Source organism: Narcine bancroftii, chromosome 2 (genome assembly GCF_036971445.1).
Source record: "Narcine bancroftii isolate sNarBan1 chromosome 2, sNarBan1.hap1, whole genome shotgun sequence".
NCBI classification, from domain to species: domain Eukaryota; kingdom Metazoa; phylum Chordata; class Chondrichthyes; order Torpediniformes; family Narcinidae; genus Narcine; species Narcine bancroftii.
Genome location: NC_091470.1, coordinates 360,728,751 through 360,754,329, shown reverse-complemented (window position 1 = coordinate 360,754,329; position 25,579 = coordinate 360,728,751). Strand labels below are relative to the sequence as shown.

At 42.7% G+C, this 25,579-nt stretch overlaps 1 protein-coding gene across 5 annotated transcripts in view; it reads left to right on the top strand.

Moving 5' to 3' along the window:
* The window catches only part of cep192 (centrosomal protein 192), a 172,429-nt gene that overhangs the window by 128,139 nt on the left and 18,711 nt on the right, over window positions 1–25,579 (top strand). For 4 of the 5 annotated variants that reach the window (XM_069922469.1, XM_069922468.1, XM_069922467.1 and 1 more), the window contains 8 exons: window positions 2,778–2,887; window positions 7,046–7,208; window positions 7,473–7,654; window positions 10,042–10,165; window positions 11,849–11,954; window positions 13,854–14,052; window positions 15,479–15,558; window positions 25,284–25,379. In XM_069922469.1, the coding sequence (XP_069778570.1) occupies window positions 2,778–2,887; window positions 7,046–7,208; window positions 7,473–7,654; window positions 10,042–10,165; window positions 11,849–11,954; window positions 13,854–14,052; window positions 15,479–15,558; window positions 25,284–25,379 (1,060 nt within the window). Of the gene's footprint in view, window positions 1–2,777; window positions 2,888–7,045; window positions 7,209–7,472; window positions 7,655–10,041; window positions 10,166–11,848; window positions 11,955–13,853; window positions 14,053–15,478; window positions 15,559–25,283; window positions 25,380–25,579 lie in introns of those variants that run through there. The other variant, XM_069922470.1, reaches the window with a different exon arrangement.

Genomic DNA, 25,579 nt, shown 5'->3' with positions numbered 1-25,579 from the left:
TGGAAAAACATTGGCCTCAATTCTAGTGACGTTAGGTGACACATCAGAATTTGGGAATGGCAACCAAATAATCACAACTTTAATTTTAGGATTATTTAAAAATAAGAATATATCACTAAGGCTATCAGGCTGCATGCAGAAGTAGAACAAGTAGCTGGATGGGTGAGGGGTGTCTTGTCAGTCTTAATGAATGGCATTAGAGGGTGAAATGGGTGAGATTGGCAGTGCAGTCTATGAACAGTGCCTAGATATTTATCAAATTGTGGCATTTTCACTGCAGTTCCATATATTCCATGTTTTGGTACAACCAGCCAAGTGCTGGAATAACTCAACAGGTCAGGAAACATCCATGGAAAGAGACAGTCGACAAATTAGTCAGGCATTTTTACTGTACATTTTGACATACAAGTCAACCGGTGTATAAGTCGACTGCCCATTTTTCAGCCTTGTTTTAAGGGTTTTATTCTATATCCGGCATACAAGTTGATCCCAATTTTCTGGATGTCTGTGTTAGTCTGTTGACTGACATACAAGTTGACCCCCCCCCCCCCCAAAGATCGTGATGCCTGAGATGGACTGCTGACTGGCATATACATCAACCCCCAAAATCAAGTGGATTGATCTGGGCGGTGGCTGGAGGTGATTGCTATCTTGAAGGGTCCATCGACACAATGCAACTCACTATGAAAGTGTGAAGCGAGTAATAGAAATGGCCAAGAAATCCTGTATCTGTGCTGAATGAAATTTGATGTATACGAGAAGCTGGTAAGAGATTGGAGGTAAAAAGAAGAGACTTCAAGAAAAATGCCAAAAGGGCAAACTTCATTGAGAAGAGGAATCACTCATTGGCCAGAGTTGGAAAATTACAATGCAGAATGGGTACATGAACGGAGGCAAGATTGCTACATAGTCACCTGAAATGAAATAAGAACATGTGCATTGCAGTGGGCAAAATCACACCTAGACCTTGTAAAGATTTTGAAGCTACAGTGGGCTGGTGCAACCATTTCATGAACAGGAAAAATTTGGTACTATGACAAGAAACAAATATTGTGCAGAAACTACCAAAAGATCTTGATCATAAAGTTGTAAGTTTTCACCAGTTTACTGGCAGAAACACAAGTTTGCATTGGCAAATATTGGAAACCTGGACAAAACCCCCATGAATCTCGACATGACAGGCAATAGAACAGTGGAATGGAAAGGTGTTAAAACTGTGCCAACCAGAAGCCATGAAAGGATCAGGTTCACCGTGGCGTTACCATGCATGGCCGACGGGGCGAAGTTAAGACCCATGGTAATCTTAAAATGCAAAATTAAACCTAAAATAAAATTCCCTGCAGGTATTTTTATACATTTTCCTGAAAAAGGATGGATGAAAATGATGTAGAAATTTTGGATAGACAATGTGTGGAATGGGCGGTTTACGCAAAGAATGGAGTTTGTTGGTCTGGGATATGTTTTATAGCCACTTAACTGAGAAGATTAGAAGGAGATTAGCACTACATAATAATCACATGGTTGGTATCTTGATGGTTTTGCATGCATGTTACAACCTCTTGATGTTTGCTTGAAGGACCGTGTGTGCAAGGAATGGAATACATGGATGTCGATTGCAGAAAAATGATTTACAAAAGGCGGGGGCAATGCATGCTGCATCAGTTGATGTGCTCTGTAACTTTGCGCTCAAGGCATGGGACAAAGTTAAAGTAGAGACTGTATAAAATCATTTAAAAAGTGCGGTATCTCTTGTACAATTGATGGCACGGAAGATTATTTATTTTGGGACACAGACAACGAAGCTGAAATCGCCTCATCAGATACAGACTGGGACCCATATGATGACTGTTTAAACAGTGAGAATATGGATGTGCTTGCCCCCATCTTTGCCTCCGACGATGATACCGAGTGATTTTAAAGGGTTCAAAATGTATTGTTGTTTTCAGACGATGATGGTGATTTTTGAAGGGTTCTAATTGTATTATTGTTTTCAATAAAAATTTCAATGAAGATCTGTTGCAGTGGGGTTTTTCAATGGTCGACTTGTATGCCAAATCTGCTTTTCATGGGTCAACTTGTATGCTGATTTGGTTTTCTACGGGTCAACTTGTACACTGGATTGGCATGGATTGGATTTTGAACTGAATTTAAGGTCTCAGAAATATTCCTAGTGTTCAGTCAACCCCCATTTTATTTTGAGAGAGATCTTTTTTTGGGTTTCACAATTTGACTTGCATGCAAAAATGTACAGTAATTGGTGATTTTTGTTTGGGTTTGCTGATATAAAACGAAAGTGAAAGGTTAACCTTGTACCATTTGAGAACAAATTGAGAAAGATCAGCCTATTCTATTTTTAGAATGAGAGCAGAATGTATGCAGACTGAGGAATTGACAGGGTAAATGGCCTGAATAGTTTCTTCAGGCTGGAGAATCTAGCAATTAGATTGATAAACAAAGAATAATGTTTGAGAATATAGAGCAGCTGAGAATTTTCTTCATTCATGGTTGTGAATCTTTTTGTATCTTAAGTGAATCAGTAAATAAAAAAACAAAGTGCAAGCCAAAGGATGAGCCTTGACATTATTCAATGGTAGAGCAAGTTGAAGTGGGGGGTATTTCCATTTGTGTTTGTTTTGAGTTCATTCTTTGTCATTTGGCTTCATGAACTTGGAGGGAATTTCATCCTGCTGCTGCCAAAATGAGAGAAAATATAATTTTTAAAAAATCGTTATTAATTATATTCTCCCTTTTAATCCCGACCGTAACATTTATCACAGAGCACTTGCCCGCAATCATCGAGCACTCCAACAAATCATCAACGAAAACAGTCCACTTCAAAAGATAGACTTCACTCAGAAGTTTAATGGTGAAGAATTGGTATCAGAAGGTATTGTTTTTCTGAAATTCCAAATTTTAATGGGTGCTCTGACACTGAATACCTGATTTCTATCTGTTAACTTTTAAAGTTTAAAAAAAACTATTTTGTATCTGGTGAAGAGTGTATTTAAAATATCTTTTTTCTTTTGAATTATTAGAAAATATTGCAGCAGTATGTTTCACTTTATACTAAAAGTATTTATGTTGATATATTGACAATGATTTTCTGTAATCTATTTTTGAGAGTTTATGAATAGACACAAGTCAGTAAAATAGGGGTCTGAAAATTCATTATTTTGTTCTAATGTTAATGTACCTGGTGAAACTGGCAGTATCTTGTCACTAAAGCAGCAAGAGCCACAACAGTTCAGACCAAGTGGAGTCGGGCTTTGTTTAGTCAGTAAATGTATTGAACAGATCCTTGTGGGCAGGTTCAGCACCCATGGGAATTACAAATGTAATTAAAGGCAGAAGCAATTTCCTATAATGAAATACACAATAATGCTCATTGTGTGGATAAGAGTGGGGGCTGTCGGCAGGATGAGTGACCTAATCGTGGCACAGTGGTTCAAGAAGCCACTCAAGACAGGGAAGAGAAGTGGAGGGTTTAACCAGGGATAGTATTGTTAGGGGAATAGACAAAGTTCTCCATAGCAGGTATAGAGCATCCTGAAGACTGTTGTCTGTCTGGTTTGGGAGGTCTTATCTGATCTGCAGAGGAATTGGCAGTGGGAGGGGAAAGATCTAGTTGTCGTCATCCATGTGACATGGGTAGAACCAGGAAAGAGGTTCTGCTAAGGGAATTTGAGGATCTGGGGACCAAATCAGAAAACAGAACCAAAAAGGTGGTGCAACCTGAGCCACGTGCAAATTGGTACAGGGTCCAGAAGATTAGAGAGTCAAATGTGTGGATCAAGGATTGGTGTGGGAGAAGTGGATTCTAATTTATTGGAGATTGGCACCAGTATTGGGAAGGAACTGTTCAAAGGGGTCGGACCTGGAGAATCAGGTAACTAGGACTTTAGATAGGGCTTTAAATTAAATATTTGAGGGGGGGGGGGTTGTGCAACAAATTGAAGAGAGATGTGCAAGTAAAAGCAAAAGTTAAAAAAGAAAAAATGTAGAGGTGATGTGAGTCAAGTGCAAAAGAAACAAAGATTACCAGATTTTAAAAGCACAATATATATAGGGGTACTTTATCTGACTGCCCCTAGTATTTGAAATAAGGTTAGTGAACTTGTGGCACAAATTAGTACAAAGGACTAGAAATTTGTGGCCATTACAGAAACGTGGTGACGGGGTGGAGAGGATTAGAAATTAAATATACAAGGATATCAGGTAATAAGGAAGGACAGGTGGAAAGATAAGGGAGGTGGGGTAGCGCTCTTGATTAAGGATGTGATGGGGCAATAGTGAGAGATGTAAGATCTAAGGTGCAAAATGTTGAGCTCATCTGTGCAGACATTAGGAATAGTAAAGAGGAAAAAAAATCACCTAATAATATCATTACAGAAGCACAGGCAATAAACCAAGAAACATTAGAGGCATGTAAAGGTGGAACAGCAGTTATTGTGAGGGACTTTAACATGCTCATTGGGTGAATCAGATTGGTCAAAGCAACCTTGAAGAGGACTTCATAGGATGCATACGTGATGGCTTTCTTGAACAGCATGTTACTGAACCTACAAGGGAACATGCTATCTTGGACCTGGTCCTGTGCAATGAGATGGGTAAAATTAGTGGTCTTGTCATTAGGAATCCTCTTGGAAAGATGGAGCACAGTATAATTGAGTTTATCATCCAAATGGAGGGTACAATAATCCAATTTAAAACCAGTGTGCTATTCCTGAACAAAGAAAACGACAAGGAAGTGAGGGAGGAGTTGGCCAGGGTAGACTGGTGTCGCAGGCTATATGGAGGGACAGTGGAAGATTCTTCATGCTGCTCAACAAAGGGTATATTCAAGTTAAAAACAAGGACAGTAAGGGTGGAGAGAGCCAGCCCTAGGTAACTAAGGAAATAAAGGAAGGTGTCAAACTAAAAGCTTGTGCGTACAAAGTTGCCAAGAGTATTGGGGTAACTAGAAGATTGGGAAAACATGCAACAAAGAACCACAAAATGAGTAATAAGGAGAGGGAAGTTAGACTATGAGAAGAGATTAGCACAAAGCATAAAAATAGACAAAGTTTTTATAATTGTATAAAGCGCAAAAGGATGGCTAAAGTGAAGGTTGGTCCCTTGGAGGAATTGCTATTGGATGATAAGGAAATCAGTGAGGCTTTGAATAACTATTTTGTGTCGGTCTTCACGATGGAGGACATGTTGAACATACCAAAGATATGATGGGAGGTGAAGACCTGGATGTAATTTCTATGACTAAAGAGGTAGTATTCAGAAAACTTGAGGGTCTTAAGATAGATAAGTACTACATAAGTAAGTCCTGATGCATCCCAGGGGTCCTGAAAGAAATGGCAGACATTATAGTCGAGGCTTTGGTGATAATTTACTCAAATTCTGGTCCTGGTGGTTTGGAAGATGGCAAATGTCACGCCACTATTTGAAAAAGGATGTAGGCAACTACATCTGTAGTTGCGATAGATGCTTGAAGCTTTCATTAAAGAAGAAAAAGTGAAGCATCTGAAGAGAAATGAATCCATCAGGCATATGCAGCATGGATTCAGAAAAGGCAGGTCCTGTATGACAAATTTATTGGAGTTCCTTGAGAATATAACAAGCGCGGTCATAAAGGAGAGTATTACCTTGAGTTATTACCATGGATAGAGGATTGGTTAACTAATAGAAAATAGAGTTGGGGTACAGAGGTGTTTTTATGGTTGGCGTTTGGTGAGTGGTGTGTTGCATAGCTGGGTGCTGGGCCTACAACTGTTCACAATTGCATAGGTGATCTGGAAAATGGAAGAGAGTTTTGTGTGTTTAAGTTTGCTGATGTCACTAAATTGAATGGGAAAAGCAAATTGTGCAGAGAATATGGAGAGATAGGTTAAGTGAGTGGGCAATGGTCTGGCAGATGTAGTACAATGTTGGCCAATATGAGGTTATCCACCTCAAGGAAAAATAGAAGATCAGAATGCTGATTTAAATGGCAAGCAATTGCAGCATACTGCCATGTAAAAGGATTTGGGAGTGCTTGTGCATGAATTGCAGAAGATTGGTTTGCAAGTGCAGCAGGCTATCAAATTGGCCTTCATTGCTAGAGGGATGGAATTTAAGAGCAGGGAAGTTAGGCTGCAACTATACAAGGTACTTGTGAGGCCGCATCTGGAGTACTGTGTGCAGTTCTGGTCTCCTTGCTTGAAGGATGCGCTGGCTTTGGAGGCAATGCAGAGGAGGTTCACCAGGTTGATAAAGAGATGAAGGGGTTAACCTATGAGGAGAGATCGAGTTATCAGGGACTGTACTCACTGGAGTTTAGAAGTATGAGAGGGGATCTTGTAGAAGCATATAAAATTATGAAATGCATCGATAAGAGAGATGGGTGAATTGTTTCCATTGGAAGGGATACCAGAACAAGGGGACATCGACTCAAAATTCAGGGTACAGGTACACGATCCTTTATCCTGAACCCTTGGGGGATAATGTTTTCCGGATTTTGGAAAGCCCACCCGAATTGTGCTGCCGTATCCACCCCCACCCCCTTCCAACCGCTGGTCCCTCGGCCGCCTCCCCCCACCGCGGTCCCTCGGCCGCCTCCCCCGACCACCGGTCCCCACTTGCCGGATTTTAGATGTCCGGATAAAGGATCGTGCACCTGTAGTAAATTTAGGATGGAGATGAGGAGGAACTGCTTTTCCCGGAGGGTGATGAATCTGTGGAATTTGAAGCATTGGAGACTAACTCAAGCAATATATTTAAGACAAGGTCAGATAGATTTTTACATGGTAGGGAAATTGAGGGATCTGGGGAAAAGGCAGGTAGATGGAGATCAGTCTATCATCAGATCAGCCATGATCCCATTGAATGGTGGTGCAGGTTTAATGGCCTGCTCTTATTTATGTTCTTCAACTGAATATAAATTTCATGTTCTGGTTGCACTATATAAATGTGATAGTTCTCAAAATAGTAAACAGATGTTTAGAATAAATAAATGTTCAAAACTTGTTTCTAATGGCAATACTAAGTTTGCTCATTGCAATTTGCTTCTGTGTAGTTTATAACATACCGAAGAGAACAAATGATGTCCATATTTTCTATGGAAATCAGAAAAAAGTGATGCTTTCTGTAACAGCAAGTTTTGCAATCAGTGAGCCTGCAACTACAGAAGGTTCAGATTCATTTTCAACTTCTCAAGGGATGAGTGTTGGTTCTGAAAGGTAATTGAAGTTTCTTGATTATTACCATACTCAATTTATTTAGCTTATTTGTTTATTCATGATATTTGTTTCATTTGAACTATATTTCAGGTTAAAATTAAATTAGAACATCACTTGCTGTGTGGGGGGAAAAAAAGTATATAATACTGCATATTTAAATGAGAGGCCGGAAGTAAATTGGATTTTGAAACAGTGGGTTTACTATTTTTGAAAACAATTGTTTAAAATCAAAAAAAAATTAAGCTGTTGCAATTTTTATTGTAGTGTACTTGGAAGTTCAGAAAGAAATCCATCTAATGCATCATTGGATGTACTTCCAGTAAGAGGACCACAGGGCTCTCCATTACTTCTGCGTGATTCTAATCAAGTGGAGAAGCAGTCACCCCGGGCCAAGAATTCCTGGACGGTGCGGCCTACGCATTTAATTCTTACTGTGCCACCAACTGGTAAGTTATGTGATAATTCGGTCAGCTTGAAATTAAGAGTGAAATTCAGAAACTTTGTTAGCATTTTTAATCTGAACAGATGCCATACAGCAACTCTCAAAAAAAGTTGCATGAAGTGTCTTGATGTATTTTCTCCTCATCTTCTGAACAGTATGTAAATCTTTGAACTCGGAGTGTAGCAAATATTTCTTTCTGATTTCATGTTATTTTCAACTGATATGAGGTCACAAGTGTGTTTATTTTTTTTCCTATTGGGTCTACCAGAGCATGCAACCATTCTTTCCAGATAAATCAAGTTATTTATATTTATTTCTATTCAAATTACTTTGTGCTCATGACGTGGTGTCTCTTATTTTTGGAAAGCTATTGCATTTCCTGAAAATTGGGTGACCACTTAAATTCTCCATCATCTATAACTATAACCTTGCCTTTTTAGTCACCTGCTTAGTTTTCTATTGAAGCTCAACAAATGCTCAAAGAATAACACTTAAATCTTTTAATTAAACAAATGATAAAAGGTTCCTGACCTGAAGCATTAACAATTTTTCTTTCCACAGATGCTCCCTGACGTGCTGAGATTTTGTAGCATTTTGGTAAACTTAATTTAAGATAGTATATCACGAGACATAGAAAGAGGCTGTTTGATAAATAAAGTCTGAGATCAATCCCATCACTCGATCAGCCCACTTATTTTCGTGCAACATATTTTTCTCTTGTGCACCAGTCAATTCATCGATGACTTTTGTACTTTAAATTGTTACGAACCCAAAGGACCACAAAACCCAGCAGCAATAGATATTCACCACGACAGGTAGTTACTTAAACAAAAGTTGTTTTTAATTATCTTTAAACATGAAAACTGAATCAAACCTTAACGTATCACTATTAACTTAACTAACCCAACTTAATCCCCTTCTAATTCTATGTGCACATGTATGTAATTTGTGTGTACATTTAAGAAAAGTTCTTTGGTTCACAATTCAATCTCACTTCATTCTTCCAAGTTCACTGGTTGCAGGCAATTCTTATACTGTGCACAGAATTTAACATATACAAAGTTCACCAGGCTTTGGTACTCGAAAGGTAAATATTTACTGCTCAGGAAGGTTCTTGTAGATTTGCAGAGAGAGATGTGTTGTTCCAGGATTTCCACAACTGAGGAACCACCATTAGTCACCTCAATGTCTTGCTGATGAAACTTGCCCCATCAGGGTTCTCCAGATGGTAACCTCTTTCTTTCAGGCTAACACAGAGTTCCTTTCTGTTTCACTTATTCCAAGAGAAACATCAGACAGATAGCACTTCCAGCCATCCGCCACTCTGGAGCTTCTGTTTCAGTTCCAAATAGTGTCTCCAGGCTTGTTACAACTTTCTGTGTCACACAGTTAAAGACTCCCTTCTGTCTCTCTCTCTCTCTGAGATTCAAACTGCCAGTAACATGTCCCCTTCTCTCTCACTTGAAAAAACCCCTGACCTTCTCCAGCAAACAATAGGAGTTAGTCTTCTGCTCCCATCTGTTGTTTTAGGTAAACAATAACCTCTCAATGACCTCTGAGTGAGCACTTTGCAAAAGACTTGCAAAAAGATCCAACACAGACAACTTGGCTCTGGTTGTTCTTCCAAGACAAGAGTCCATTCATTTCTTGACATCATTTCAATTAGAACCAACTTGTGAAATGTGCATAGCATTCTCCATAGTTTCTGTAAACTCGCTGAATATGAATTTCAAATAAGATCTGTTTTCAAGTGTGTGTTTGTAACCTACTCTAATTTTTCCAATTTATCTCCCAAAAACATTCCCAAATATTCCATCGCAATATGTAAGCTGGAGGTAATGATATGGCAGACAATTTATCGACTGACAGCACATTTTTGGAGTGTTAGAAAAATCAGTAAACTGGAGGAAGAATACACATGATGGGATAAAGTGTAGATTCCACACATGGCATCAGAGATCATGATTGAACTTGAGTTGCTGACGCTGTTTCTTTTCCCTCTGGATTTGCTAGCCATGATGAGTAGGATATCCATGCACAATGAAATTTAACTAAATAATCTGATCGAGAATTTATTGCCAAATACATAAACGCAATCAACTGATGCACCGAAATTCTTGCTGCAACCACAGGAATACAAGATACACCAACAATAAAATAAATTGTCTAAAAAGCCATGAGACAGAGAGACAGACAAATGGCTGCAATGAGGTCGTGGATTCTTGGCCTATTGTCATAATGTTGCAAATATGTATGATTGCTTTGAACATCAAGGTGCATAGATGACAAAATGCGGATTACAAGGAGCTTCCATGTACCTCCTTTGGAGACTTGGAACTTGGGTGTGTTCTGTTTTGCTTCTGACCGTTTAATTTGTTTCTCCTTTTATAGATGGTTCAGTGCCAACTGGACGGGTACAGATTATAAACCACTCCACGAGATCCTTGACTTTTGAACTGTCTTGGCCAGCACATTCCTTAACAGTGACACCCCAGCATGGAGTTGTTGACCCAGAGTATGTATAAACTTTTAAAAATTATTATTTTCTGTAAATTTATACGTGATAATTATACTTTGAAAATCCTTGATGGTGATTTCAAGCCAATGTTGCTTGATTTTTATTGTATCTACAATTGTCCACATTGTTCCATAGACTTGGAAGAAAATCTTGTGACATAATTCCTTTAACAGGATATGATTGTAAGCAGGACATGGACATGATAAATGTCTCTTGAAATAATCAGCTCAAAATAATCCTGTAGTTATAAATCAAGAAGATTTTTGGAATATCAGTGATTTGAGACAAAATCATGCAACAATAAATAACTGAAGTTCATAATCTTGGACAATTGAAATACCTTCAAGGCGTGTAACAAAGTTGAAGAAAGCAGTTTGACACAATCTGCTCACACTTAGGGATAGACAGTAAATGCTCTCCTCGGAAGTGTAATGTTAATGTTTTTGAAATCTTACAGAAACAAGAAAATTTTCCACTGATTAAGTAGAGAGACTAACATTGACTAAGTTGCCATAATTATGTGTTAACAGTTAAATGTTCCATGGATAGTACTGCAATGTCACAAATCTTATGCTAAATATAAAGTACTTGCAAAGCTGATGCAAGAGCTGGAAAGCATGAATATTAGTTCCTAAATGTTCACATTTAATTATAGATGCAGATACTGGCATTTGCTTTCCAATATATTTCACTATCAATTCCCCTTGCATAAGCTAGGTCAACGTTTTGTTGCTTATTTGCCCTGACGTGTGATCTAAATTAGTATTTGACAAGAAAATGTTGTCCAAGTTCAACAATTTTATTCCCTAAAACTGCACAGTTTTATAACCATGAACTTTGTATGCAAACATTATTAAAGTATGAGGTGCAGCTAGATTGAAATAGGGGGAATTCAGAGTCTGGAAAGCCTAGCCTAGTGGTTCTCAATTTTTCCCCCCCACACTCGTATACCACTTTAAGTAATTCCTCACTAACCACAGAGCACCTATGGCATATATGCTCTATGGTTAGTAAGGGATTACTTAACATGGCATGTGAGTTGGGGGAGAATTTCTCCAGCATGTTGTATATTGCTCTCGACCCCAGCATCTGCAGACTTCTTTAACTGCCATTTTCAAATTTGATTTTTATCCCTTGAACTTCACCAAGGAAATGGTGTGCTATGAAGTGGGAGATCAGAGAGAATCATTTTTGGACCTCTGTCTGAATCACACAACACTGCAGTGTAAAAATTGTTTATTTAGTTTAAGTTTCAATTGCTTCTTTTTCGAGCAAATTGGTTGAACTTCCATTTCCCATGACCCCTTGAGGTTTTTTGTCCTTTATGCCTTTTAGAAGGTTTTCAGTCCATTCATGGTGCAACAAAGGAGGAACTTGGCTGTGTCTGCCAACCCAATTTTCAAATCTTATTAGCTATATTGTGATGTAAAATAAAAATTGAGCATTTTTTATTTATCTAATTACCCTCTTATAAATTCCATAAGAGCAAATTTTATTCCAGATGTCAAATCTTTGTGTAGTGATTTGTGAATTCCATAAAGGCAAATTTCCATAATCTGAATGTGCCTGTTATATTTATTTTAATGAGGATTGAAATGCACTGAAAACTTTAATGTAAAGAAAGACAATTCCATATTTGCATAACACATGAAATGAGCTTTTCTTTTTTTCCCCCATCAGAAGCCATTTATTAATTCTTTTGAGTCCAAATCCTTCTATCATTGCTAAACCTTCTGCTGTGCCGTGGATTGGACAGATCTATGTACACTGTGATAACCAGCAGCAGGTAGGAAAAATATAAAATCATTTGGGTGAATTAATTTTTAATAAGGGTTTACCATTTTGTTCTGGTGATTACTGCATGTGATGGCGCAGAATGATGTGGAAATGCGGGTATTCATGGTGAAGGATTTTTATTTACTCATGGATGACTGTTAATGTCGGTATTTATAAGACCAACAGATATGGGAGCTGAAGTAGATTATTCAGCCCATTGAATCTGCCCTGCCATTGAATCATGAACTGATCCATTGTCCCATTCAGCCCGAGCCTTTTCCCTATAACCTATTGTGGCCTAGCCAATCAAGAACCATCCCGAATTGCCCCTTGACTGACCACAGATGGTTGCAGATTGCAGGAATGTCTAAGGTTAGAGCATACAAAAATTAGATGGAAATTGGGCCAGACCTTTGGCTGATGGAATTTAATCTTGACAAATCTGAGGTGATGTATTTGGAAAAGTCAAAAAGGAGTTGGACATGTACACTAAATAGAAGGGTTCTAAGGAATGTTGATAATCTTTGGGATTTAAGTCTATAGTTCGTTCCCTAAAAGTGGCAGCGTAGACCGTGAAGAAGACATACTGAAATAACCAATTTGCAGAGCATCCACATGGTCTTCAGTAGCCATCCCAAGCACCTTCTTGTATGCCATTTCAACTCCCTTTCCCTTTTCCACAACCTACCTGACTGTTCTCAGCCTTCACTGCCAGAATGATGCCCAATTCAAATTAGAGGAACGACATCTCATTCTGCCTGGGTCATCTCCAACACAATGGTACAAGCTTTGCATTTTCCATTTTCTGATAACCATTCCATTTTCACCTCCCAGTTCCATCATCTCTTACCCACGCAAATTATCCACATGTATCATCCACCAGTTTCCTTCCCCCATCTGGTTCCATCTGCCCTTCCCCTCTCTCCTTACGATTCCCATAATCTTCATCTTTACTTTACTGGTTCTGGTACTTTCCAGTACTGGTTCCATCAGGAGTTCAGTATCAGAATTTATTGCCATGAACAAGTCATGAAATTTGGTGTTTTGCAGCAGCGTCACAGAGCAGTCGTTCATGTTATAATTGTCTTAATGACAAAAAAAAGTGAAAATAACAGTGCATGAAAAGTAAGGCAGTGTTTATGATTGAATATTCTGGAATCTGATGGCAGTGGGGAAGAAGCTGTCCTTGTGCTGTTGAGTGCTCTTCTTTAGGCTCCTTTAGACAATAGTAGCAGAGTGACGAGTCAAGGATCCAGTTGTAGAGGGGGCTACAGAGGCCTAGAGTTTGTAGCTTCTTGATCAGCACTGAGGGAATAATGGTATTGAAGGCCGAGCTGTAGTCGATGAAGAGAAGCCGTATGTATGCACGTATGGCTGTTTTTGAGATGATCCAGAGTTGAGTGGAGAGCCAGCGATATTCCATCCGCTGTGGAGCAATTGTAATGATAGGTGAATTGCACTGGGTCCAGATCTTTATTTTGGTGCATGTTAATTCTGGCCATAACCAGCCTCTGAATGCATTTCATTATAGTAGAAGTTAGTGCCACTGGGCGGTCGTCATTGAGGCAGCTCATAGTTTTGCCTCCACCTTCACCCTCCCCTCCCCAAAGTGGCTTCATCCTTCATCCCTGCTGCGACCACGCATCACCTACTATCCCATCTCACTCCTTACCTTCTCTTTATGCAGGCCATCTTCCCTCATCATTCTCAGTCCTGTTGCAGGTTCTTGACACAGAATGTCGACAATTTCTTTCCCTCCACAGATACTGCTTTCTTACTGCAGGTGTTACATTCTCCATCAGTTTTTCTTTTCTCCACAGATTCCAAGCATCTCTTGTCATCCAATGATAGTACTCTTTTGTCTCAATATTATCTGCCATTTTTCTAATAACATCATTTTTATTTTCAGTTAATAAAAGTGCAAATTCGGGAAGATGTTACAATGGATACTTCGGTTGCTGTACAAAGCCCAAATGTAGTACTGGATACAGAACCTTGGACTCCTCGACTACATCCATCACAGATTCCCTCAAAGACTCAACCTACCAAACTGAAGATAAAGAATCAAACTATACATTTTCCCTCTACAGCTGCTGGGTCTAGCTCAGGTAAACTAATGAAAATTATAATTTCTCTGTTGTCTGCTGTTTACTGATAAATATACATCATCATTTTGTTCAGTTGATTAGAAATACTGGTGCAGAGATGGACAGTTTTTCTTGCCTATCTGAGATTTCTGTCCATTCACTCTCCCTTACCTATACTATACTGCAATTAGGGAAATTCAAATAAAAAGTTTCTGGGAGGGTTGAACATGTGGGAATCTTCAAAATATTCAAATAATTTGTAAAGCATATGGAGGTTCAAGGTAAGCCAGTGTTTAAGGGCTAGTATTACAGTGAAAACTTTGAAGTGAGTACAGTACACAGAAAAAACCCAGACAATATCATTAAACATGATGACATATGAGAGACGGCAGATGCTGGAACCTAGAGTAAAGCACAATCATCTGTCAGTAAATCAATATTTTGTACCTTTGCTGTTTCTTTTCCCACTGTCCACCCCCACATCTATTTGTGCATGGCTTTTCTAATTTCAAATCCTTCCTTTCTGTTGCCATTATACTGTTCTTCAGAACATTTATCCATTTTGCTTCTCTTTTCAAATAAATAAGTATCTCGATTTCCAGCTTTGGTCACTTTACAGTAATATTTTTGTTGGCTTTGGGTTGAACCCATTTATTTATTTTTATTACTTGTGCAGTTTCATTATCTTGCTGCAGCACAGGCTGCAACATTCGGAGAAGAGCCTTCAGTTTTGCTGTTGGACTATTTTCCTCTCTTTTCTCTAGAATTGGAGGTTTACTTTGTTTTGTATGCACTGTTAGATCACATGCTCTGGTTATCATTAACCATTTTTTTAAATTTTGAAATATTGCAGTGCCATTTCCCTTAACATTCAAAGTCCCCTGTGCCCTTCCCACTCTGCCTTAACTATCATTCATTATTCACTTCACTCAGGTTTGCCTTTCACAATGAAAGTTTTTTCAGCATTAATGCCAATGTGGCCTGAATTGAAACCATACCAGATTTTGAGCCATGTTTTAAATTCTCTGATCTTAACTTTGCAAACCAAGATAATCCTAGTATATCTAGCATATTTGAAGACAGTAAGGTGTTATGGTCCGCTTTTGTCTGCCATTACGTTTACACCTCGTGATGAAGGACAGTTGACAAGTAAGCATACCAGGTGAATAAACCAAACTTGTTTCAGTGTGCCATTAAATAATTTGTTAACTGGCAGATGGTTGCTCACTTTAACAGTTCATCAGAATAGAGGGATCTCCAGCATTGTGCCACTCTTTCAACACTGGATTCTTGTCAGCCTAATTTATTTGCAGAAGACTTGAGCAGTGCTTTAGCTGTCTTCCTCAGCTGAGAGGGTTGCCTTTGAGCCAAGGCTACGATACCAATGAAGTGTAAAAAAATTTGTTCTTGAAACTAAAATATGCACCTTTTTTTAATATCAATGCAGAATCATTGTTGGAATTTGAAAATGACGGGGATGAAACTGTGCAGTGGTTTTTGTCATCATTCACACCTCCATATGTAAAGGTATGTTGACTTTTTTTCTTTATTTTTCTTTTTTTTTCTTTTTTTCCCCTTCTTTTTTTGGAAGCCTTTTTTGGAGATATTTTTCGATAATAACATTTTCATGCAACGCTGAAACAAATCGACTGTACCTGCAGTAGCCTGCTTGCACAAAGTCGTAAGTTGACTCAAAAGAAATTCTGTCCATGGTCAAAGTCTCAAAATCTGTACCTGTTTGTAAAACAAACACGTTAGTAACGCTAGTATGATTGTAAATCTTATAAATTAGCTTTATTTTCATCAAATCTTGTAGCTATTTTGATTGTAGCCAACATGAAGAAGTCTTTGACAAACTATCACCAGTACGTCACCTGTGAGACCAGGGGAACCAACGCACTCGACCACTGCTACACCACCACGAAGAACGCATACTGAGCCATACTACGACCATACTTCTAGTCTGATCTCCTGGCATTCAAGCAGAGACTGAAGGCCACAGCACAAGTGGTGAAGACGGCGAAAGTAGGGTTGAGGGAGGCAGAGGAACGTCTGCGTGACTGCTTTGAATCGATAGACTGGAAAATATTCAAGAAGATCCATAGACTTGAATGAATATGCAACAGGTGTCACCGACTTCATCAAGACCTGCGCAGATGAGTGTGTGCCCACGCGCACATACTGAGTGTTCCCCAACCAGAAGCCGTGGATGAATCAGAGATTTCGCAACCGACTGTGGGGGGGGGGGGCGAGAACGAGGGCGTTTAAGGCCAGGGATCAGGATCTTTACAAGTCGTCCAGGTAAGACCTCCAGAAGGCCATCTCCAAAGTAAAGTGGCAATTTTGGCGGAAACTAGAGACAGGTACACGCCAGCTATCGCAGGGAAGGCAGCCCATTATAATCTACAAAATGAGGGCGAACACTATAGATGGCTTGATTCTTCATTACTATATGACTGCTTTGAGAAGAACCAAACAGTGCCTACGAGAGTCCATGAAAAGCCTTGTGATATCTGTCTCCAATGGTGATATCAAAACATCGTTCAAAAGGATGAACTCTCGCAAGGCGTCGGGCCCTGATGGCGTACCAGCAGGATACTGAAAATCTGCGCCAACCAACTAGCTGGAGTGTTCAGACATTTTCAACCTCTCATTGCTGCAGTCAGAGGTTCCCACCTGCTTCAAAAGGGCATCAATCATCCCGGTGCCCAAAAAGAGTAGTATAAGCTGCCTCAACGACTACTGCTCAGTAGCACTAACTTCTACTGTGATGAAATACTTTGAGAGGCTGGTCATGGCCAGAATGAACACATACCTAAGCAAAGATCTGGACTCGCTGCAATTCACCTATCGTCATAATCACTCCACAGCAGATGCAATATTGCTGGCTCTTCACTCAGCTCTGGATCACCTCAAAAACAGCAATTCATACTTGTGGCTCTTCATCAAATACAGCTTGGCCTTCAATACCATTACTTCCTCAATGCTGGTCAAGAAGCTACAGACTCTGGGCTTCTGTACCCACCTCTGCAACTGGATCCTTGACTTATTCATCAGAAGACTACAGTCAGTATGAATTGGAAACATTGTCTTCTCCTCACTGTTGAGCGACACAGCCACACCCTAAGGATGAGTGCTTATCCCACAGCTTTACTCATGATACCCCCATGACTGTGTGGGCAGGCACAATTCCAATGCCCTCTACAAGTTTGCCGATGGCACCTCAATTGACGGCAGAATCACAAACGGCAATGAGAGATTCAGATCAGCTTATTGAATGGTGTAATGACAACAATCTTGCGCTCAACATCAGCAAAGCCAAGGAGATGATTGTGGACCTCAGAAGGAAGTCAGAGGAACACAACCCAGTCCTCAGTAGTGGAGAGGGTCAAGAACTTCAAATTCCTGGGTGTCAACATCTCTGAGGATCTGTTCTGGAGCCTCCACGTTGATGCCATCACAAAGAAGGCTCACCAGCAGCTTTACTTTGTGAGGTTTCTGAGGAGATTCGGTACGTCACCGAAGACTCTCGTAAACCTCTACAGGTGGACCGTGGAGATCATTCTGGCTGGTTGCATCATTGCCTGGTATGGAGATGTGACTCTTAGGTCAAGAATAAACTCTGAGGCACCAGACTTCATTCCATCGAGGACATCTTCATGAGGTGGTCTCTTTTTTAAAAAAAAATGGCCTCTATCCTCAAAAGCCCCCACCATCCAGGCCTTGCCTTCTTCACTCTGCTACCATCGAGAAAAAGGTAAAGGAGCCAAAAGATGAGCACTCAGTGGCACAAGGATGGCCTCTTCCCCACTGCCATCAGATTCCTGAATAATCATCGAACCAAAGACCTTATCTTGCCTTTCATGCACTCTTGTAGCAACCCACGCACGGAGACGTGGGCCAGCCCACAAATGGCCAATGTACACTCACGTAAATAGGGTGGTGAAGAAGGCTTTTAGTATGCTGGCCTTTATCAATCATTGCATGGAATATAGGAGTTGGGAGGTGATGTTGAGATTGTAGAAGACGTTGGTGCGGCCTAATTTGGAGTTCTGTGTGCAGTTCTGGTCGCCTAATTATAGGAAGGATAGAAACAGAGTGGAGAGAGTGCAGAGAAGGTTGACCAGAATGTTACCTGGGTTTAAGCATCTAGAGTCTAGGGAGAGATTGGACAGATTAGGTCTTTATTCTTTGGAGCGTAGAAGGTTGAGAGGGGATTTGATAGAAGTATTTAAGATTATGAAAGGGATAGACAGAGTGGATGTGGATAGACTATTTCCGTTAAGAGGAGGAAAGTTTAAAACAAGAGGACATGAGTTAAGAATTAAGGGGCAGAGGTTTAGAGGTAACATGAGGGGGAACTTCTTGACTCAGAGAGTGGTAGCCGTGTGGAATGAGCTTCCGGGAGAAATTGTGGCGGCGGAGTCAATTGTATTATTTAAGAAAAGGTTGGACAGGTCTATGGATGAGAAGAAGATGGAGGGTTATGGGCATTGTGCAGGGAGGTGGGACTAAAAAGGGGTGTTTGGTTCGGTGCGGACTAGAAGGGCCTAATGGCCTGTTTCCGTGCTGTAATTGTTATGTTATGTTACACGGTGACTGCGAGTACCTGGGGTTGACGCTAGCTGTCATCCTAGTTGGCCTCTGCGTGGCGGGAACACAGGGAACTCTGATGGGAACATCAGGCAACCTGGCACTATGATGACGCGGGGCCCTGACGTGGCAGTTGGACCTGAAGATGACGATTCAAGCAGAGCCAGCGAATATCCACGTGGTGTCTCTCAGGATTCCGACATTATTGGTGTTGCAGCCACATGTGGTTCAAGCAGACCAAGGCTCAGTTCCAGCATCACCATATCTTCGCCGACGACACCTGTTACTTCTACGTCATGAGCGCCCTGGATCAGGACATAGCGTCAAGCGTCATAGATTTCCTATGGCAGCCTTTGAAACAAGGCATATATGTGGCCCTCAAAGAGCTACTAACCCGCACTTCTGGGCTTTCCTGGCATGAGCACGCCGTTCGATTGCTGCAAATGGATGGATTGGGGGACAGGGCCCCATTTTCCCCCTAATGAGTGAGGTGCAAGTGTTAACCAAGGGCCACAAGTCTTTCCTTCTCTGAGGAGATCTTTCTGGAGCAACTGCCAGAGGATATATGGCTCCTGGTCACAGATGAGGATTTCAGAGACCCTTGGAGGGTCACCACCTGGGTGGATGTGTTCTGGAGAACGAAGAATGATGCCAGCGCCATCGTAGATCATATCAGCAAGCTCCACGCGAGGTCAAGGTCAGCGGAGAGGCAAATGAACAGCCTGGGACAGATATGCTGCTACCATCAGCGATGGGGTGTGGAGGCCCGTCGATGCCACCCACCTTTCAGGTTTTCGGCAAATGCCCTGGCCAACCATTGTTGATGGCTGCGGCGGTTTGCCCACGAGATAGCCTCCTCCACGTCTGGGAGTCACTGTTGGGCAGGCATTTCCTGGTTGACATGAACACTGAGATAAATGTCCTACTCCGGGCAGGCCTTGACACCCGCAGCAGGGCCCAACACTGAGGGCGACCAACAGCTCCTGCATTTTAAGTTTTGGGACTCACACCATCCCCTTTCATTTTGGGAACAGCCATTTAACATAGATCTTTACCATCGCGTCAATGGCATAACCGCTCTTGGGGGCCAACTTCCTTCAGGCCCACTGCTTACTAGTCGACTTCAAGGGATGGCTCTTGGTGCACATCAGCCTTTCAGACTCTGCCTATAGAGGAAGCCAAGCTACCTGCCCCCCCCTCCCCCCACCCCCAACAACCTGGACACTATAACACACTCAGACAATGAATTTGCCCACATCCTGGAGGAGTTCCTCTCAATAGTTCTCCACAGCCAAGCCAAAGCAAGGGGTAAGGCGCCACCACATACTGTCGGGGGTGGGGGGGGGGGGGTGAAGAGGGGCCTGCTCCACGCCAGGACACGCCATCTCCCTCCAGAACAGCTCAGCCTGATGAAGGAGTTCAAAAAGATGGAGGACCTGGGGATGATGTAGTGCTCTGACATTCCCTGGGCCTATTCCCTCCACATGGCACCCATAATCAGCAGGGAGGATTGGAGACCATCCGATGACTACCGCTGCTTCAACAAAGCCACCAGGCCTGACAGATATCCCGTGCCCCACATCCAAGACTTTGCCGCCAACCTGCACGGGGTGGGGGTGATCTCCAAGGTGGACCTCATCAAAGGGTACTACCAAATCCCAATTCACCCCCCAAGGATGTCCCCAAGACTGCAATCGGCTCAAACCCTTTTGGTTTGAATTTCTCCACGATGTCTCCAGCACAGCTGTTGGGGCATGCTGGAACAACTCATGGGGTAATAGCAGCCCTTGGCCTTTTTTAGTAGGCACCTCCAGCCCCCAGAACTCAAATACAGTGTTTTCAACTAGGAGTTGTTTCAGCATTGTGCCTGGCAGTAAGACATTTCCATTACTTTTTGGAAGGCCGGCAATTCAGGGTGTTCACTGACCACAAGACACTGACTTTCGCCTTCCATAAGGTATCGAACCTGTGGTTGGCCTGACAACAGAGACCGTGTGCTCCAAGCTACTTAATGTGGTGCATTTGGATTTCAAAAAGGCAATCGTTGAGGTTTCATTTTTTTTTTTTTTAAATGCTGCACATTAGTAGGCCTCACGGGATGTGGCCAAAGATTTTTTTTTAAATTTCTTGACAAGAAAAAAAAAGGTACAAGCAAATGAATTTCTAAATGCCCTTAAGTTCAAAGGAAATAAGAAAATTTCCTTTTAACAAAGAAACAAAACAGTTTGATATAGGAACTGTGAAATCAAGCTCACAGTCACTTCAAACTTTCAGTGCATCATGTAGCACCTAAGAAGAAAAATAGCCTGAATGTTTCAGCTCAGTAACTCTGCAGTGGTATTGTTCTCTGATCTGAGTGTATCCAGCATTTTTGATTGTATTGGAGTGAGGACTAGAGCAGAGAGGGGAAGAAAGACGCACACTGTGACAGTCAAGATTGCTTTTATTGCTCTCCCATTCGTTGCTTATATAGTCCCAACTTCCTGCCACTGGGCCCAGTTTTCCCATTGTTGTTACTGGAAGTGACATCACTGGTGTGCCAGCCGTTGATTGGTTGGCGTTCCCGCAAAAGTTTGCTGTTTCCTGCCATGCGGGTTGTAGGCCAGGAAGAAAGGCCCATGCGTCTTTGTGAGATCACAGTGTTCATCCGTCATTTTGTGCATTGGGTCCCTCCCGGGTAGCAGGCTACTACATGACCTCCCCCCCAACCAAGAACCTGCGATCCAAGTGCTTTCCTTTGATTTTGGCAGCCTGCCTCTGCTTCATGTGGGCTGCATGGTGACCGGTTGGCTAGTGTCCAGCTGTGCTGGTTTGAGGCAGTCGATAGTGATTGTTCCCTCCTTTACGCCAATGTCCAGCACGCACATGGATCTGTTATGCCTGGTCACTACAGAGGTTTGTGGTGTGCTCCTTGTTGCACAAAGACGTATTTGCATATCTTTAGATTTTTGAGGATGATTGTTTTGGGTTGACCATGTGGCAAAGGCTGTGTCAGGTCTTGAGAGCCTAGTCAGTCCCTCAGTTTTTCCAATGTCACTGCTGGTGGTTCTTCTGGGTTCAAGAACTCACCCAGGATGACTAAGGGCGTGCCATATACCATTTCTTCCGCTGAGATGTTGAAGTCCTCTTTTTGGTTCCATGCAGATCTCCAAGAGGATCCACAGTAGTTCCTCCGTCCAAAGTGGTTCCATCAGAGCCACCTTCAGGTGTTGGCCTGGGGGTGATATGCTGTGGTGTGATGGAGTTGAGTTTCCAGAAGGTTAGCCAGCGCTGTCCAGAGCCCCGAGGTGAATTGCACACTCTTATCCAAAGTCATATGTTCTAGGACTTTGAATCTTGCCACCCAGGTATTGATCAAAGCTCTGACACAGGCCTCATCGTTGTCTCTGCCAGTGGGACCACTTCTGACCATCTCGTGAAGCGATGGACCATCGTCAAAAGATATCTTGACCCCAGAGAGACCAGCAGTCCTCCTATAATGTCTTTGTGGACATGGCTGAACCTTCATCATGCTGGCTTGAAGGTTTTGAGGGGTACCTTGATGTGCATCTGTTCCTTCACTTGGCAGAGTGTGCAGGTCTTGTCCCATTGATTGACCTGCTTTGGGAGGCAGTGCCAGATGAACCTTTTGGTTACCATCTTGACGGTGGTCCTGATCGCCGAATGCACCAGGTTATGTACTGTGTCAAAAACCTGCCGTCTTCATGCTGCTGGAATGATGGGCCGGGGTTTGCCATGGATATGTTGCAAAAGAGCATCTGGGTACCTGGGTCGATGGTGATGTCCTCTAGCCTGAGCCCTGAAACCACTGTGCTATACTTGGGAATCTAAGTCTGCCTGCTGTGCCTTGACCAGGGCCCTGTAATCTATCCCCTGGGACAGGATCTGGATGGATTGGATTGCCAGCCGTGACAGTGCGTAAGCCACCAAATTGGCTTTCCTGGTGATGCATTCAATGTCCACGGTGAACTCGGATACTTAGGACTGCTGCCTGGTGGACCACAGGTCTGACACTTTATTGAAGGTTAAGGTTAATGTCTGTGAAAAATTACCTCCCTCCAAAAAGTACTTGAAGTGTCAGCTGCAAGGTGCAAGAGTTTGCGGTCAAAGGTGCTGTATTTAAGATCAGGTGGCCAGAGGTGTCTGCTAAAGAAAGCCAGGAGCTGCCACTGCCCCACGATCAACTGTTCGAGCACGCCCCTGACTATTATGTTGGAAGCATCAACTGTGAGGGTAGTTGGGGCATCTGTCCTACTAGGGTGTACCAGAAGCGTGGCGTTGGCCAATGTGTCTTTTGCCTTCTGGAACGCCTCCGATGCTTCCCTATCTTAGGTGACTTTTTTTCTTTTCCCTGCCATTAGTGCGATCAGGGGGCGCATGATGCTGGATGCTGCCGATTATAAAGTGGTGGTAAAAATTGATCATATGACGAATTCCTGAAAGCCCTTCACCGTGTGGGGTTTGGTGAAGTGCTTGATGGTCCCTACCTTTTCGGGGAGGGGTGCGGCTCTGTGTTTGTTAATTCTGTGGTCCAGGAAGTATTTTGTCTCTAGCCTTAACTGATGTTTTGGGGGATTGATCGTTTGGCCAAAGTCACTCAGGTAAGTGCACAATTGTCTTAGATGGGCTGCATGTTCCTTGCGATTTTGGCTGGATATCAGGATGTCGTCCAGGTAAATGAACGCAAACCTGATGTCCTGCCCAACTGCGTCCATCAGCCTCTGCAGGTCTGAGCTACATTTTTGAGCCTGAAAGGCATTCTTAGGAACTCAAACAGCTCAAAGGAGATGATAATAGGGGTTTTAGGGATGTCATTGGGGTGGCTGAGATCTGATAGCCCTGAGTGAGATAGAGCTTTGAGAATATCTGTACTCCCTTTAGGTTCGCAGTGAAATCCTGAATATGTGGCACAGGATACCTGTTTGATGGCCTCATTGAGGCGGCAGTAATCTCCACATGGCCTCCACACTTCTCCCTTTGGTACCATGTGGAGCGGGGGAGGCCCAGGGACTGTTGGAATGCCTCATTATCCCCAGCTCCTCCATCTTTTTAAACTCTTCCTTTGAGGTTGAGTTTCTCAGGAAGAAGGTGGTGCGCCCTGCCGTGGAGTGGGGGGCTGGATGTGGTGCTGTGGGGGCAGCTAACTTAGCTTCATCCAGGGAAAAGGTCTGGAAGGTCCTGGCATGGACCACCCGCTGCCCTTTGAAGTCCACTAGCAGACAGTGGGCCTGGAGGAAGTCTGCTCCCAGGAACAGCTGTGCCACCGCCGCCAGTGTGAAGGTCCACGTGAGGTGGCTGTTGCCTGAATGGGATGGTGCGGGTGCCAAAGGTCCTTAAACTGCTATTGTTTGTGCCCTCTGGCCTGGCCCGGCTTCCCGTTCTGGATGTTGTAGGCTGGGGTGGGGGAAGGACGCTGATCTCATCATGTGTGTCGACCAGGAAACACTGTCCTGAGAGGGAGTCCCAGATGTGGAGGAGGCTGTCTCATTGGTAAACCGCCATACCCAATAGCGATGGCTGACCACCACATTTCCCTGAAATGCGCAGGGAAGGGCAGTATCAGCGAGCCTCTGTACCACATTGCTGACAACAAAAACCGTACTGGTCAATGGGGGAGTCCACTTGCCTTTCTGTCGATGGTTGCGGCCTTGTTATTCGCTGCATATGGGGCCTAGCAAACTGTCCCCCACTGTGCTACTGTCCCTTTTCATTCTCCAGAGCACGTCCACCCTGGCTGCGACTCTCCTAAGGTCGCTGAAATCCTCATCAGCGAGCAGCAGTCTGATATCCTCGGGTAGCTGTTACAGACAAACCTGCTTGAAGAGCAGGCAAGGCTTGTGCCCCTCGGCCAAAGACAGCATGTTGCTCATGAGGACATATGGGGCCCTCTCCTCCAGGCCATCCATGTGCAGAAGTTGGGTGGTGCACTCATGCCATAAGAGCCCGAAAGTGCGGATTAAATGCTCTTTGAGGGCATCGTATTTGCCCTGTTCTAGAGGCTGTCGCAGGAAATCAACGACCTTTGTTGCTGTGTCCTGGTCGAGCAAGCTTACCGCGTAGTAGTACTCGAAGCTGGAACTGGGCTTCAGCCTGTTTGAACCACACTAGTGGCTGCGATGTCCACAATGTTGGCAGCTTCAAGGAAACTGCATGGAGCATTGACTGATCAATCATCTTGGAGAGCAGAAGAATGACACACACTTGGTGTGACTGTAGTCAAAACTGGCTTTATTGCTCTCCCCGCCCTTGTTTCTATAGGCCCAGCTTTCCACCACTGGGCCTTGTTTTTCCCGCCGTTGTGGGTTAAAATTATGTCACCAGCATGCTGGCCGCTGATTGGTCGCCGTTCCTGCCAATGTTTGCTGTTTCCTGCTAGGCTGGCTGTTGGCCAGAAAGAAAGGCTGTTGGTCCGCACAGGCATTGTGAAATCACAGTGTTTGTCTGCCATTTTGTGTATTGGGTCACCTCCCAGGGAGCAGGCCGCTACAGTATTATCATTTCTTACATTACAGCAGTTATCTGCTGCTTTATCAATGACATAATGATGTGGTAAAGCATGTGTTTTCCTGAACTCGTGTGCTACACTGTGGTCTCTGGCATTTTTAAATGTTCAATTGATCGTTTTTTTTCTACATAAATCTTTTTGTTATATCTAACAGTGGGTGGATGAAAGTGGAGACATATATAGAGCAACTTACACTGCCTTTCGATGCTCTCGAGTTTCTGGTACACTGCAGGGGCACAGTACAGAGGAGGTAAGGACCCATTTTCATACAAATTTGTTTTGGGTGATGGGAATCAAAAACATTGGGTCTTGCATGAATAGTTAAAGAAATAGGTACTGACTGCAGAAAGAATATAATTAACAAATGGTAAGTATGAGTTGTGACTCCAGCAAACTGTACTCATGCCAAATGCCCTTTGTGCTGGGCTATTCTCCTTGTCCCATCTTTGT